This window comes from Pogonomyrmex barbatus, unplaced genomic scaffold, assembly GCF_055798465.1.
Source record: "Pogonomyrmex barbatus isolate J1 unplaced genomic scaffold, ASM5579846v1 scaffold3, whole genome shotgun sequence".
Classification (NCBI taxonomy): domain Eukaryota; kingdom Metazoa; phylum Arthropoda; class Insecta; order Hymenoptera; family Formicidae; genus Pogonomyrmex; species Pogonomyrmex barbatus.
In genome coordinates this window covers 13,572,012-13,585,459 of record NW_028297127.1, presented here as the reverse complement: position 1 = coordinate 13,585,459, position 13,448 = coordinate 13,572,012, and the positions used below count along the sequence as shown (strand labels likewise).

Here is a 13,448-nt window from a genome sequence, read left to right as displayed (position 1 = left end):
ATATCCCGATCGTCTCGTTTGTTCCACGAGACAAGGAATCGCGCGAGGAATCGTGACACAAAAAAAAAGACGGCCTTGAAAATGCGAAGACTCAACGTCCGTTTGTAGCGTCTTATTGCTCTTCCTACCCGCGCGCGTGTCTTATTTATTGCGATTTCCAGTTAGGTCCGTCAATAGCCCGGCACGCATAATTATGCGGCACGCAACGAATTCAATAACGAAACTACGATCCCATTCAGAATATTTACGAGACGGAGAACGGAATATAAATTTCTGTACTTTCTTAAGTACGTATTAAAATTTTAATTGTATTTTTAGAGGATATCTTTTATTCAATCATTGAAAGAGATAGCTTTTGAAAATTTGTACGGCATCTGTCTGTAGCAAAATATTTTATTATGTTTCCAAAAATGGCCGTGAAAAATTTATACCACACTCATTTGAATTGTTTAAAAATGAAAACGTATAATATGACGTATAATATGATATTAGAAATATTAGAAATATAATTTGTAAAAAGATAAGACCATATGAATAATTTGTATTATATGGAATTCCATATTTTTTTGTAATCCTTTAAGCACTGTGAAAACACAAACATTTCAAATATGATTAGAAAAATGATAACATTAATCAATTTTCTTAATTCTTGCATAACAAATTAATAAAAATTTCTTTTACTTTTGTAAATAAAAAATAATATCACAATTATAAAAGTCAAGATTAATGATGATTCATAAGTTTTTGCTAGAGAAAATTAAATGATATAGATTATTAAATCTGTAATCGAACTGTTTTCTTTATATACACTCAATTAACAAAAATGATTATTTGATTGAAGCATGTAATGACTCATCCGAAAATTAGCGGTTTTTTTGTACATTATTTATTTATGATGCTTTTCCTATTATTCTCTCTCTTTCTGAAAGTTTCAAAATTTATTTAATACAATTCTATTTAATAGCATAAAAACCCACGATTTAAAATAAAGATACAATTTTTAAGATGCAATTTATGTCTTATTGTACTCTGACAAAATGTGCGCCACGTCATTCAAAGTATCAGTGTTAACAATGGATGGAAATATCATTGTATTCCAATATCGTGATATTAATAATTTCACAATACCCTACGACTTCTTGCACCGCCCGGATCGCCCAGATCGAAATCCCTAAAAACCGGAAAATTTTCCACGCGATCGCGAGTCGCTGTTACAAACGGACCTCCTTGATTCCTTTTTCCTTCCCGCGGCACCGATGCGTGTGTCGGAATAAACTGTCACTGACGGGACTCGATGAGGCACTTGTCTGGGCGGCGCGCGATCCGGCCGCACGGAAGCGGGGCCCGCTTGGGTCTCCTCGAAGAGGTTGCGCGCGATGAATTTTAAAAGACACCACCGAGAACGGCGGGGAGGGCCAACAATCTGGTATTCCGGACGCGCGAGGACGTCCATATATACCTACTCCTCCGTCCAAGGGGACCCCTCGCCATCCTGCCCACTAAGCCCCCGCTCTGCGACGACCTTGACCACGAGAGGAGCATGACTTCTCGTCCGCCTCGTATACGCCCTGGATGCCCAAGACGAAATCTCAGCCGATCGATTTAGATCGGCTTCTTCCCTCGGATGGGATCCTGCTTCGACGAGCGAAAGGTGAGATCGCACTTTCCGTGGAAAGTGTCGCGAGACTTGGGGGACTCTTCCGATAATAATTTTTAATTAGAGCAACCATCGATCGTTAATCTTTCTAGTAGTAAAGCTCTCTCTGTCGACAAAGGGAATATAAACGTTTCGTTAGCTTTCGAAGCTTTATCGGCGAAGGGAACTCGAAGAAGTCTCGCAAAAAGATTGGCGACATTCTTGCCAAATAAAGATAGATTCCAAACTGGTCCGGGAATTTGTCTTTAAAAAAACAACCGGTTTTTTTTTTAGAATTCTGTATACGCGATTCTTTAACTTCACAACGAGATCTTCCAGAGAGAGACTTCATTCGCCCGTGGATGCTAACGGATTGTAACGAGGATTAATATTCGCGGGAACGAATACAGCGCGGAAATAAAACGCGTATTTGTACGTTAGAAAAGATTCTCGCTATTACGATAACGGTGTCGCGAATTTTCAACGATTTAAATTTACATATAAATTCTGTCATTATATCGCGATTCCTCTTGACTTGTTACAAACGTAAACGTATGGCAATTACGCATTTATTAATAGCACAACAGAATTTGCAAGTAAAAATAAGAGAATACATTTACTAAAGATTTACTAAGGATTCTTCGCACTCTGTTTATCGAATGACGGAAGACAGTTAACGACGGAGGAGCTGCAAGAAAGAAGGGAGAAGAAACGCCGGCGGAGGAGTCAGCGTCCTTGATGGCCGACGTTGATATCGAGCCCCTGCCGAAACGGATTATCAGCGGTCGCATACCGCGTGAAATATATTATTGTCGTTTGCAAGCGTGTAATTAGAGCTCGAAGTGGTTTACCCAGCGATCCAGTCAAGCCGTACCTTCCCATCTGTAATTAGCAATTTGCCTCCGCGAGCGGTGCGGCGGTTCAGGGGGTTCAAAGGGGTACGGATCATCAATACGAATCATCATCTCGGGCAAAACGTCACGTGATTCAATTTCACACCTCGCTGTGCGATATGAAATGGAGACGGTTGTGAGATTCGGTACATTGTGGCCGGACACTATCCGCGATAATGGCACGGGTCTTGGAATGCCTTTCAAAAATAAGGCACCCTACGTGAAAAGGAGCGGCAGCGATTTGCCTTGAACTTCGCGAGTTCGTTCGATCTATCGGCTTGTTTTCTTCGCTCGTCTCTCTTCGTCACCGCGAGTGAAAGGGAGATAAGGCTAAACTTACTTCAGTTCAAATCCGCGAGATCGTTATCTTCCCGCGTCCTTGTCCTTGCGGGTCGTCTCGCATTTTCGAACATGCAACATTCGCAAGAAGTGTGAAGCAATAAAATACGTTGACTTTTAATGTGCGTTGCGTAATTTTACTTTAGCTCCTCGGATCTCCGATTCTGAAAGAGCGATTACGGGAGATATAACGGAGATTTATTAGCGCAGAATTAACTATACATTATTCATCGGATCATCCAAATCGCAATTTATTCGAGTCAATCTGCCGTATTTCGAGTCTATAAACTAACAAACTGTTAGCGTGTGTTGCTCAACGCTTCGCTTACAGGGGATCATTTTTTCGGTACACTCCCGGTCGTTCGGCGCGGTACCGTTGCAGAATGCTCCAAATATCTCTTCTTTTTATAGTTTTTCTGGCATTAGAAAGCTCCGAATACGAGGCGAACGCCCGGCGACTGACGATAATGAAAAACTTTGTCCGCCAGGAGAACAAAGGGCCCAGGGGTCTGGGGAAGGGGAGTTAGACGGGTATTCAAATTTCGTGTGTAGCGGTCCCCGGTTAATTGCATTACCTCGGGGATCCGTGTAGGTTGCGTTTGAAGTTCGATTCTCTCTGTTCCTCGACGTACGGGTCCGCCTCGAGCGTGATTATCAGGCCGGATTATAAAGTAAGACGCGGCGCTTAAATGTTCGAGTCGAGTTCAATGCCACCTCTAGCGAAACGACGAGGCGGAGAAGGACGGAGAGACGAGGGGGGAGAAGGAGAGGAAGAAAGAGAATTAATATCGTAGAGGTATAAATTTTATGTGTCATAAGACCACGCGCGAGGAAAGGGAGAGAAGACGAGGGAAAAAGAATAATAAATGCGGAATCCGTAATCGTCGGCCGTTAATGGGCGGGCGAGGTGAAGCGCCGTCGGTGCAGAGCCGATTTAGGGATGCAAATGAACTCCCCCTCTCTCTCCATCCCTCTTCGCTCTGTCCCTGTTTTTTTTTTTTTTTTTCCCCCCTAATTCCGAGTATCCATAATTATGCCGTTGTAAAGTAATCGCCGCGTCGTCGAGAATAACATACTTCGCGAGGTAAGGTATAAGGGCTGCGCCGATAAATCAAGGGCGAATCGCTGGCCGATTGGCGGTTTTTAGCGGACCTCGCTCGGGGACCAAAGAGGAAGAAGGAAGGAAACACGTTCTATGACTATTCACAAACAAATCTATTTATTCGGCGTGTACGCTCGCATAATTATCGATTAACATCAAAGCGAAATAGCTTCTTTCACACGTACTACATATGTATTACACACACTCACACTCGTTGCTCGCTAGACATAGTACGTCCATCTCATGGCGTTGATATTTTTTATAAAGCGAAAGTGAGGAAGATTCGATTATTAGCCTCTGTTTCGAGAAAAATAATGGAACGAAACCGAGAGTTATGCAAAAAAATGTCGTTGCTTATCGCCGTAAGTTCGAGGGGCAACGCGTTATATCATAATAATTGGCCCATCAATCATTAAGTGTGCATCTATCAGGAGAAGCGCAAACGTAGCTATCTCCTATCTTTTTCGCGACAGATTGTTACACGGGAACGCTATTAACACGTGGAGGACAGATCGACCCTCGCGATGGCAGAAACGACCACCTCCTCCTTCCCCCTCTCTCTTTCTCTCTTTCTCTCTTTCTCTTTCTCTGTCATTCGCCTTTTAAGAATCACGACAAGATCTGTACGTTTTACTCCGTTCATATCTGCGTGACGTCTCTCCACACGCATTAAAGTCACGAAACGGCTCCTGGAGACAAATGTGAGTCAAACGGGTTTTCGAAGACGAGTGCGAAACGTCGCGTAAATCATCTTGAAAGAACGACGCACTCGAACATTATGAAACAGATATAATTCGACGATAATTAAATAATCGTGCTACTAAAATCATCGGTATATTAATTTCGCGGCGCGACGCGCGTTTCCCTGACGAGAATTACAAAATCTTACGATCAACTTTCGCAACTCCAAAAGTAAAAAAAATATAAAAAAAATAATAATAATCTTGTCGAGAGAGCGACGAATGTAATAAAATGCAGAAAAATTAATCGCGTCTGACATAAAAGATTTCTTTAAGAATGAATACCAGCGGCACAAAATCTGAAAAGATCGGCGACTCCGAAATCGAAAAAATGATCGGAAAACTTTTTTTTTTGTTCATTCGCAATTTTGTTCTTCCGATCTCGCTAATCGCGTTTTTTCATTCGATATAGCGCGAATCGATTTCCGAAAACGATCCTCCCTTTGCATCGTCTCATCAGACATCCAGGCTCCGTCGTGGCGAAAATGTCACGAAGGTATCGGAGATCGCTAATCCATTCGCCGTTGATCGACACGCCTTCGTCGTAGATCTACGAAGGGTCTTAACGCAGAATCAAGGCCACGCCACCGATCCCGGGCCGCTTTTACAGTCGCTGGTTAGTGACCTCTGCGCCCATCCCAGAGAAGAAGTCGGAGATTTCGACGCTGTTGGTCCGCTCTTCTTCTTCCTCGCTTTTTTTTACTTTGCTCTCTTTTCCATTTCATCTCTCCCTTAGTCCGCGGAACGAAAAGAAAAGTGAACGACAGCGTTTATCTATTTTGCACAATATCAAACTAACGGTGGCAAATTCAAAAATTACAATCTAATCAAAAGAGGAAGTTATAATAGGAAATTCGTTGCCGTTGTAACTCTGTGATGGAAATATATAAATATTATTACATTTTTTTACTACATAAAAAGTAATAGAAATTAATAAAAAATTAGCAAAAATCAGCATTTGATATAACTGATCTTTACTTCATCTCTTTCTGCTCTCTCTCTCTCTCTCTCTCTCTCTCTCTCTCTCTCTCTCTCTCTCTCTAGTTTTCTAAGATGCAACAAGATTTATATGAAATATCAATATTTTACAATAATTTACTATCATTTAATTTCTAAATGATAGATCGGAAAAGGAATCATCGAACGAATGCTCTCAAGTATACGTCGCTTTGAGAGCTTCGGAGCTTCGGAGCTTTTCTCGCGAGAGATCTTTCCCTATTGTGTACAAGTGCTGATGAGCGTTTGTCCCAATATAATTATACGATTTATCTCCCCTTTTGTCCTCGTCCCCCTCCCCCCTCCCCTCGCGTTCGTTTTCCCCGAAGGATGACAATGTCGCGATTCACCATTCGTCGCCCGGTCGACATATCGTTCTGCGAATGAGTAATGCGGGCGGCCAGGTGATTTATATCTTCGCGAGGTATGAAAAGGACGGGCCGAGAGATGGGGGGTCAGGAGGGGGGAGGGGGGAGGGGAGAAGCGAGAGCGGGAGCGGGAACGTGCCGTCGTCGCTAGCCTTCGCGAGGTCGGGTTTCCTCGTGCGGGAAGCGCGCGCTCCTCCCGAGATTAAATACGACACTGACCCTGACGAGACTCGCATTCGCGACGATCGCAACGAGACAAGTGCTCGTAATGCTCGTCGCTTTTCCTTAATGATAGCTCTCGTCTCGACGGCGCGGCGCTTCGGGCACGCGCGCCGCGATCGCGGGCCTTGATAAGCGAAAAGGTTTCCGCCGCCAGATAAAAAGAAAGCAAAAAAGAAAAAGAAAAAAAAGCGGATCGCGACTGTCGACGAGAGCGGCGGGGAGCCTCTCTCGCGACGAAAATGACGTCGTGTCGCGTCGATTATAAATATATATTAAAATCAGATTGAGGAAACGCAACTCGCGAATCTCGCATTGTTAATGCGTTATCTTTATATATATAGGATCCGCGCAGATTTTGCGCGATACTAAAAAAGTCCATAAAATTTTTTTTCGAGATGATGAGTGAGAGGATACTCGGTTGATATTCGGCAGAAAAATGAAAGCGCGTCTCAATCTTCTTAATTGATTGTCGTATCGGCGCCGAGTCGAATTTCTATTATTTTCGGCTCCGATTTCGATGTCTTTCAGTCTCTCGTATAATCATGTTTTCAATTCTCGTCGGGTACATCGATTGTAAGCGTCATTTAAAAAATGGAAATATTTTGTATATCGATCAGTTGCAGGATTTGCACGCTTCAGCAGGATTTATTTTATATAACTTAAGGAGGTAAAGCGTAATTTCCGCGATGATCTTATTGGAGAAAGACACCTGTCGTTTGCAGGGCCGTTATCGGTCTACACCCTACGATCTATCTGTCAGAGACAGATTTCGGCAGAGTGCTCGGTATAAAAGAAACAGCGTCTTCGGATTCATGTTGTATTCCAAATGGTACATCGTACATCGTATACGTTGTCACTTCATCGCTTGCTGCAGATCGGTATTTGCGACTGCTTCAAGGTAATTCTTATACTTCAAGGTAAATCTTATCATTTTATTTAAATTAAATTTAATTTAATTAATTTTCGTATAAAATAAGTTCTTACAAAATTAATCTTAAATTACATTTAATTAAGTTTCATTAAATTTATAATAAATGTTATAAAGATTTAACTTTCATGTAATATAATTTTCTTTTAAATTAAAATAATATTAATAAAATATTAAATTAAAATAATATTAATAAAATATTAATGTCAATTTTTATTAAATTTACTTTTATTAAATTCATATTAAATTTTATCAAATTTAATTCTCATGTTAATTACAATCTAATATTGTCAAATTTTTTTTCCACGCATTGTTCCTCTCAATGCAGCAGCATCCATCAATGGCTAATTACACGAGGTACGCTTTCGTTATCGCTATTATCGTCAGTATCGTTTGCGGGGAGGACTCCAATGAGTTTGAAAATGTCGACAGAAATCTTCTTGGGTTGAATCTTCCATACGGTAGAGGACTGGTAAGTGTCCGTCCAAGTCGATCCAAATGGAAATTAAGAAACGCTTAAAAACTACTTTAATATACAACATGTCGCATTTGTCATATTTCGAAACTATATTGGATTGGCTATGACAAGATGAGATACGAGAATTAATTTACACGTTCACTCGGACTCGAAATACCACTTAAGTGATCGATACGATTAGAAAAAACTAGCAATAGTATAATATAATACTATTAAATAAGCTCATTAGGCAAATATTTATATACATGTATATTTATATACATGTATCTAAAAAATATGTTTATCTCTTTTAGGATAATGAAATGCAACTAGCTAAATTATTGCTGATGGTTCCACGATTTTGTCATCCCAAACGCAATTCCGAACTTATAAATTCACTGTTGGGTTTGCCGAAAAATATGCACAATGCTGGGAAATAAAAATAATTGTACTGTACTGGACATTCACGTATACAGAGATATACATTTTATCTATCGGCTCATCTGTCGTAAAAATATAATATCAGAAACATTTAGAAAATCGAGCACGATTTAACAGTGATGTGAAACCGATTATGTACAAAATGAATCGATATTAATAAATGTCGAAACTTATTTATCTATCCTTTCAATTTTATAATACATCTTTCTGTGGAGTAATGTGGTGTAATTATGTTTCTTTCCTTTTAAATCACATATTATATTAATCATATAAATGCTCTATATGTAATATATTCTCTTTTTATTAAAAAAATATTATCAAAATCTCAAATATGTTAAAATCTCTTTTCCGCGATGCTAAATAGTTTTCTCACTGCACTTACTTCAATAGCTGTCATCATAGATCTCACATCTTTTGATGGTTATGTATCAAGGGAGTTATCAGTAAAGTAATAATAAATATTAATTGCAAGTATGTTTTAGCATTTGCTTAATATCGACAATCTTCTCTTTTTTTATATATATTTTTATTTAATTTTAAGAAATTATATGTGTGTTAAATATTTTTATTTTAGAAATATGATATATATCTTAAATAGTTCTATTCAGATAAAAGATATCTTAAATATTCTATTCAGATAAAAGTCATTTCAAGATATTCACAATTCAGGATACAAAACTTTCTCTTGCAACTAAAATTTCAAGTGGAAACCACCACCAACCGGCGGAGCCCTACCGCCTTCTGTTAAACCCATGTGGAAACCGGAGTTGCTCAATTCAGCATCCTCACCATCGCCCAGTTGCTTATATTCTCTACCGCCACTTGGAGGTTTTGGAGACGCATTTGTAGTTCTAATTCCTTGTTCCGATTTAGCAGGCCACGTAGGAAACATTTGCGGATCGATTGGCAAAGGTGCTTCAGTAAAATAACCATGACTCAGAGCATCTTCGGCGGTTACACGTTGACGAGGATCATACGTTAAAAACCTGAAAATAGAACAATTATGTCCTTGATAAAATTTATTCTGAAATTAAACTCTTCGCGTATTGTTCTCATTGCTCAGGAATAACTTACTTGTTTAGCAACTCAATGCCTAGTTCAGACAACGACAGACTGAATCTTTGTCTAAGATTATTTACAGGATAATGCGCAAACGGAATCTTTTGTACTATGGGTAATTTAGTGTACCCCGGCCAAATTCTTTCACTTGGTGTACCCAGCTCCTTAAAGATTTTATTCAATTGATCTATATCCGATTTTCCCGGGAATAGTGGTTCCATCCTTAAAAGCTCGGCAAAGATACATCTAAAAATGGTTATTCGTATTTAATATTGTAGTTCATTAATATCGATAAATTTGAAAACCTTTGATATTAAGTTGTACTTACCCTACGGACCACATATCTATAGGTGTACTATATAATCCTGCATATTCCTTATCACACAGCAATAATTCAGGAGCCCTGTACCAAAGTGTCACAACAATCGGCGTGTATTGTCTTAAAGGAGAGCCATATTCCCGAGCTAAACCAAAATCGCCCACTTTCAAAATACCCCTGTGACTTAATAGTAAATTGGATGTCTTTAAATCACGATGCAATATCCAATTATCATGTAGATGCGCAACCGCGCGCAACAGTTGCTGCATTAGACACTTAACTTCTCCTATAATAGAAAAACATATTGATTTTTTTCTTGCATATACTTTGTAATAAATTAAGAATATCAGTACGTAATAGAATAATTAAGGATAACAATATTAAGGATAATTAAGGATAACAATCTCTTTGATTTGAACTACAGTGCTCAATTTTTCATAATTGAAATCATTGTAAAAAATATACATACCAGGAATAAAAACTTGCTTTTTCTGCTTCATGGTTTCTATAAGGGATTTTAGATCGTGTTCTACGTAATCCATAACAATAAATATCTTATCCATATTACTGCCGACGACTATCTCTCGTACGGTAACAATATTAGGATGCTGCGCTTTTAACAATGTGTTGATCTCCCTCAAACTCGTAATTGGAAAACCTTCCTTCTCTTTTTCCATTTTCAATCGTTTCAACGCGACTATTTCATCTGTACGTTTGTCGCGTGCTCTGTATACAACTCCGTATGTACCTTCTTCGATTCGATTTAAACATTGAAACTCCTCGACGCTTCTGCAACCTAAAAAATAGAAAATTTACAATACATCCTAATATTGTTACCGAGAGATAATCGTCGGCGGTAATATGGATAAGATATTTATTGTAAAACGAATAATAAGGAAAAAAAGTGTTTAAGTATTTAAAAGTCAAATTTAATTTTTGTTTTACCTTGAATAGCAGGCAAATATGGTGGTAATTCCGGTTCTACCTCTTTCTTTTCCTCTTCTTCTATATTCTTCGAAGGATTATTAGAATCAACATGTCCGGGAGAATCTCCATCCGAATGATCGGACTTGGCTAATCGATCAACAGATAAAGGACTTGGATTATTGTATTCCGAGCCATCGTTAGAATCAGCACCGGAACCTTTATTCGACTCATTAGAATCATCATCGTCGTCGCTGCTCGATTCCGAAGAATCGGATGAGTGTCGCTCCGAAGATCTCTCATGTGGACTTCTCTCACCTTCCGATGAATGTCTAGATTCAATTGATTTTGATCGTGCGCCCTCAGAATGAATAGGACTGACGCTTTCATCTGATAACTCTACAATCGAAGGATCTGGATTATTATCTGGACTCATTGGCCGTTTCTCGCCTCTCTTCATTCTTCTCGCCTCTAATTCCATCCTAGATACCTCTTTTCGCCTAGCCATTTCTCTATCGGCTTCCAATAATCTTTCCTTTCTGAGTTCTTGCTCCGTCATCTCCTTGGGATCTTTAATCTGTATCGAGATCTCATTTGGCACGTCCACTTCCATTTCATTTGCGATTTCTATCGCTTCTCGCAACTGTTTGTTCTCCTTCTCGCGCTCCATCTTTTCTTGATCTCTCTCACGAGTTCTATCGTGTTTATGAGATCTCTTGCGACGTTTCTCGGATCGTTCCATCATCTCGCTCTCCGAGAATTGCTCATCCATGATCATCCGTATGTGTCTTTGGTCCTCTATACGAATCTCGCGACGTTCTCTACTGTCCTCCATCGTACGCACTTCACGACGAATATCTTCTAACCGTACATCTCGCCGATCACGCGATTCACGTATCTCTCGCGTCTCCTCTATTCGTAGGTCGTGTCGAGACTCGATCTTATAGTTACGAGTATCTCGCGGATCCTCCCGTCTCTCTCTTCTCTTATCCAATAATCTAAAACACGAAATTTTTATCTAATTAATTTAAAAAAAAAACAGTTTGTATGAAAAATTATTAATATTTCCACTTTTAATCGATAGATAAACATAATATGACTTACCTTTCTCTCAAGTCTTCTAAAACACGATCTCCCGTACTTCTTTCTTTACGATCGTGCCTAGAAGATTCTCTATCTCTAGAATGGGTTTCCATCCTGTCTAGACGCTCCATTCTGTCGCGGTTCCTCTTGGAACTCTCCAAACGTTCGGATCTCTCCATAGGTTCTCCCACATGTCTGCGATGCCTATGCTTGTCCCTGTGCCTGTCCTCACGTTCATGCTGACGTGATTTGCGTTCTTTCTCATCACGACGATTTCTTCTGTCGCTGTGTTTCTCTCTTCGACGAGACGAACTAGATTTGTGATGACGCACCACTGCCTGTGGTGGCTTAATATCCAAAGAGTCGGCCGTGTCACCACCCTCTTCTTCCGAAAAACTAAAGACAGAATAAGTAATCAAATTAATTAGATTAATGATATTGTTAACTTTCTGAATATTTATGAAATAAATTTTTAAAATGTAAACTCATAAATATTTGTACCAAAAATATCATGTCTTGTTGTCAATGTTTTGTTAATTCACTTTACAAACCTTTACTAATGCATTCATAACAAAAGTTAATCTGCCAGTTAACATCCTGGCTAAGGTGATTTTTCACGCTAAGAATTTCTCGTGGTGGATTGAAAAAAAAAGAGGTAATTAATATTAAAATTAAAATTTGATTATCGATTTATTAAAGAGGAAAGATTAACAAATGAATGACAATTTGACCCACACGAAATATAATAAACAAAATAACTTGCGTTATCCCGTAGAGTTCGGATTACCTAAAAATTCTGGGCAGCATCGCTCGTCATTCTGCTTTCGATGTTTTTTATCTATCGCAAAAAAGAGAAATACGGAATGGAGCTGGTTCGCCGGGCGTCAATGAAACCAATGGAAAATCCTCGTGAAGAAATCCGGCGTTCACGAGCGCATACATATATACGTACTGTTGCAATTGCGTCACAACAAACTCCGAAATGCGAAAAGACCAAACAAAAATTGTAGCGCAAGCGCGCACATGCGCTTTGAACGTTATTTTCACAGCTAACCTATAGAGAGTTTTCACGTGGCTCACACAATGCGGCGCGACAAATATAATTTTACTTATCAAAATGATCGAGAAGACTCAAATTGTCAAGCCATAAACATAATGATTTTCGTAACCGGCTCGTTGTGATAACACTCCAGATGTAATTTTAATCAAATTTTATAATTTCAATCGCGGTTACGCCGTAAATATGTAAGGCGCAAATCATACCTATAATCACCCATATCTTTCAGTGGACTCTTCTTAATTTCTCCGTCTTCGCTCTGATTATCAATGTCCATATCCAACTTATCCGACATTTCGCGCGAGTGGTTAACCGATTTTTAACCTCTCCTCGGCGGAAAAACGCTCGTTACGCACGAACGCGTCCCCATTTTCGGTGAATCGCCGCCCGCGAGAAAACGTCAGGACAACCAGCGTGACAATTAATTGCAGATTTTTTTATTGTAAATGTACGACGAGACACAAAACGTATTTTTCACAATCACTCGCGTCTCGTGACTTCGAGTTCCGTATTACGCCGCTTCGCTGCAGATTGGCACACCGTTTCTTGAGATAGATTTCGGAACACAATGGTGACAAAACGGCCGGAAACGTCTCGATTTGATGGACTTTAGAACGCCATCATAAATTGTCTCTTCGAATTTTTTTTTCTCGAATTGCAATAAATCATTTTATTTCGTTTTTGAATGAATCTGCTTTGCAAGATTCATTAAGAGAAAGATCTCTGTTGTGAACGGATTAAAAAAGAATTTACGGCTGCGTTCCAAAAAACTGAGAATATATATAAAATCTGTTCGTTTTAGCTGACGTTTTGCACGGTTCCTCTTTTCTCTCTTTTCCTTCAAGGCGGAAAAAAAAAGAGGAAGTGATTCGTGCAAGAAGTTC

General features: G+C 39.4%; 2 protein-coding genes across 5 annotated transcripts; one reads left to right on the top strand and one right to left on the bottom strand.

Annotated features, from left to right (window-relative positions):
- The first annotated feature begins 7,080 nt into the window (after positions 1–7,080).
- Pdf (Pigment-dispersing factor) lies at positions 7,081–8,295 on the top strand. Of its 3 annotated transcripts, none has more exons than XM_089080174.1 (3): positions 7,081–7,194; positions 7,556–7,696; positions 7,996–8,295. In XM_089080174.1, exons 1-3 carry the CDS (start codon positions 7,123–7,125, stop codon positions 8,119–8,121), a joined length of 339 nt encoding a protein of 112 aa, XP_088936300.1. In that variant the 5' UTR covers positions 7,081–7,122; the 3' UTR covers positions 8,122–8,295. The 3 variants fall into 3 exon arrangements, with proteins under 3 accessions (XP_088936300.1, XP_011633092.2, XP_011633089.2); XM_011634790.3 differs by having other exon boundaries at positions 7,087–7,194; positions 7,553–7,696; XM_011634787.3 differs by having other exon boundaries at positions 7,106–7,213; positions 7,553–7,696.
- Positions 8,111–13,109, bottom strand: Pitslre (cyclin dependent kinase 11B pitslre). 2 transcript variants are annotated; one of them, XM_011634792.2, is made up of 8 exons: positions 12,771–13,109; positions 12,295–12,345; positions 11,529–11,903; positions 10,446–11,422; positions 9,970–10,296; positions 9,510–9,786; positions 9,197–9,427; positions 8,111–9,108 (listed from the first exon to the last, which is right to left on the bottom strand). In XM_011634792.2, exons 2-8 carry the CDS (start codon positions 12,312–12,314, stop codon positions 8,814–8,816), a joined length of 2,502 nt encoding a protein of 833 aa, XP_011633094.2. In that variant the 5' UTR covers positions 12,315–12,345; positions 12,771–13,109; the 3' UTR covers positions 8,111–8,813. The 2 variants fall into 2 exon arrangements, with proteins under 2 accessions (XP_011633094.2, XP_011633093.2); XM_011634791.2 differs by lacking the exon at positions 12,295–12,345.
- Positions 13,110–13,448: the final 339 nt, after the last annotated feature.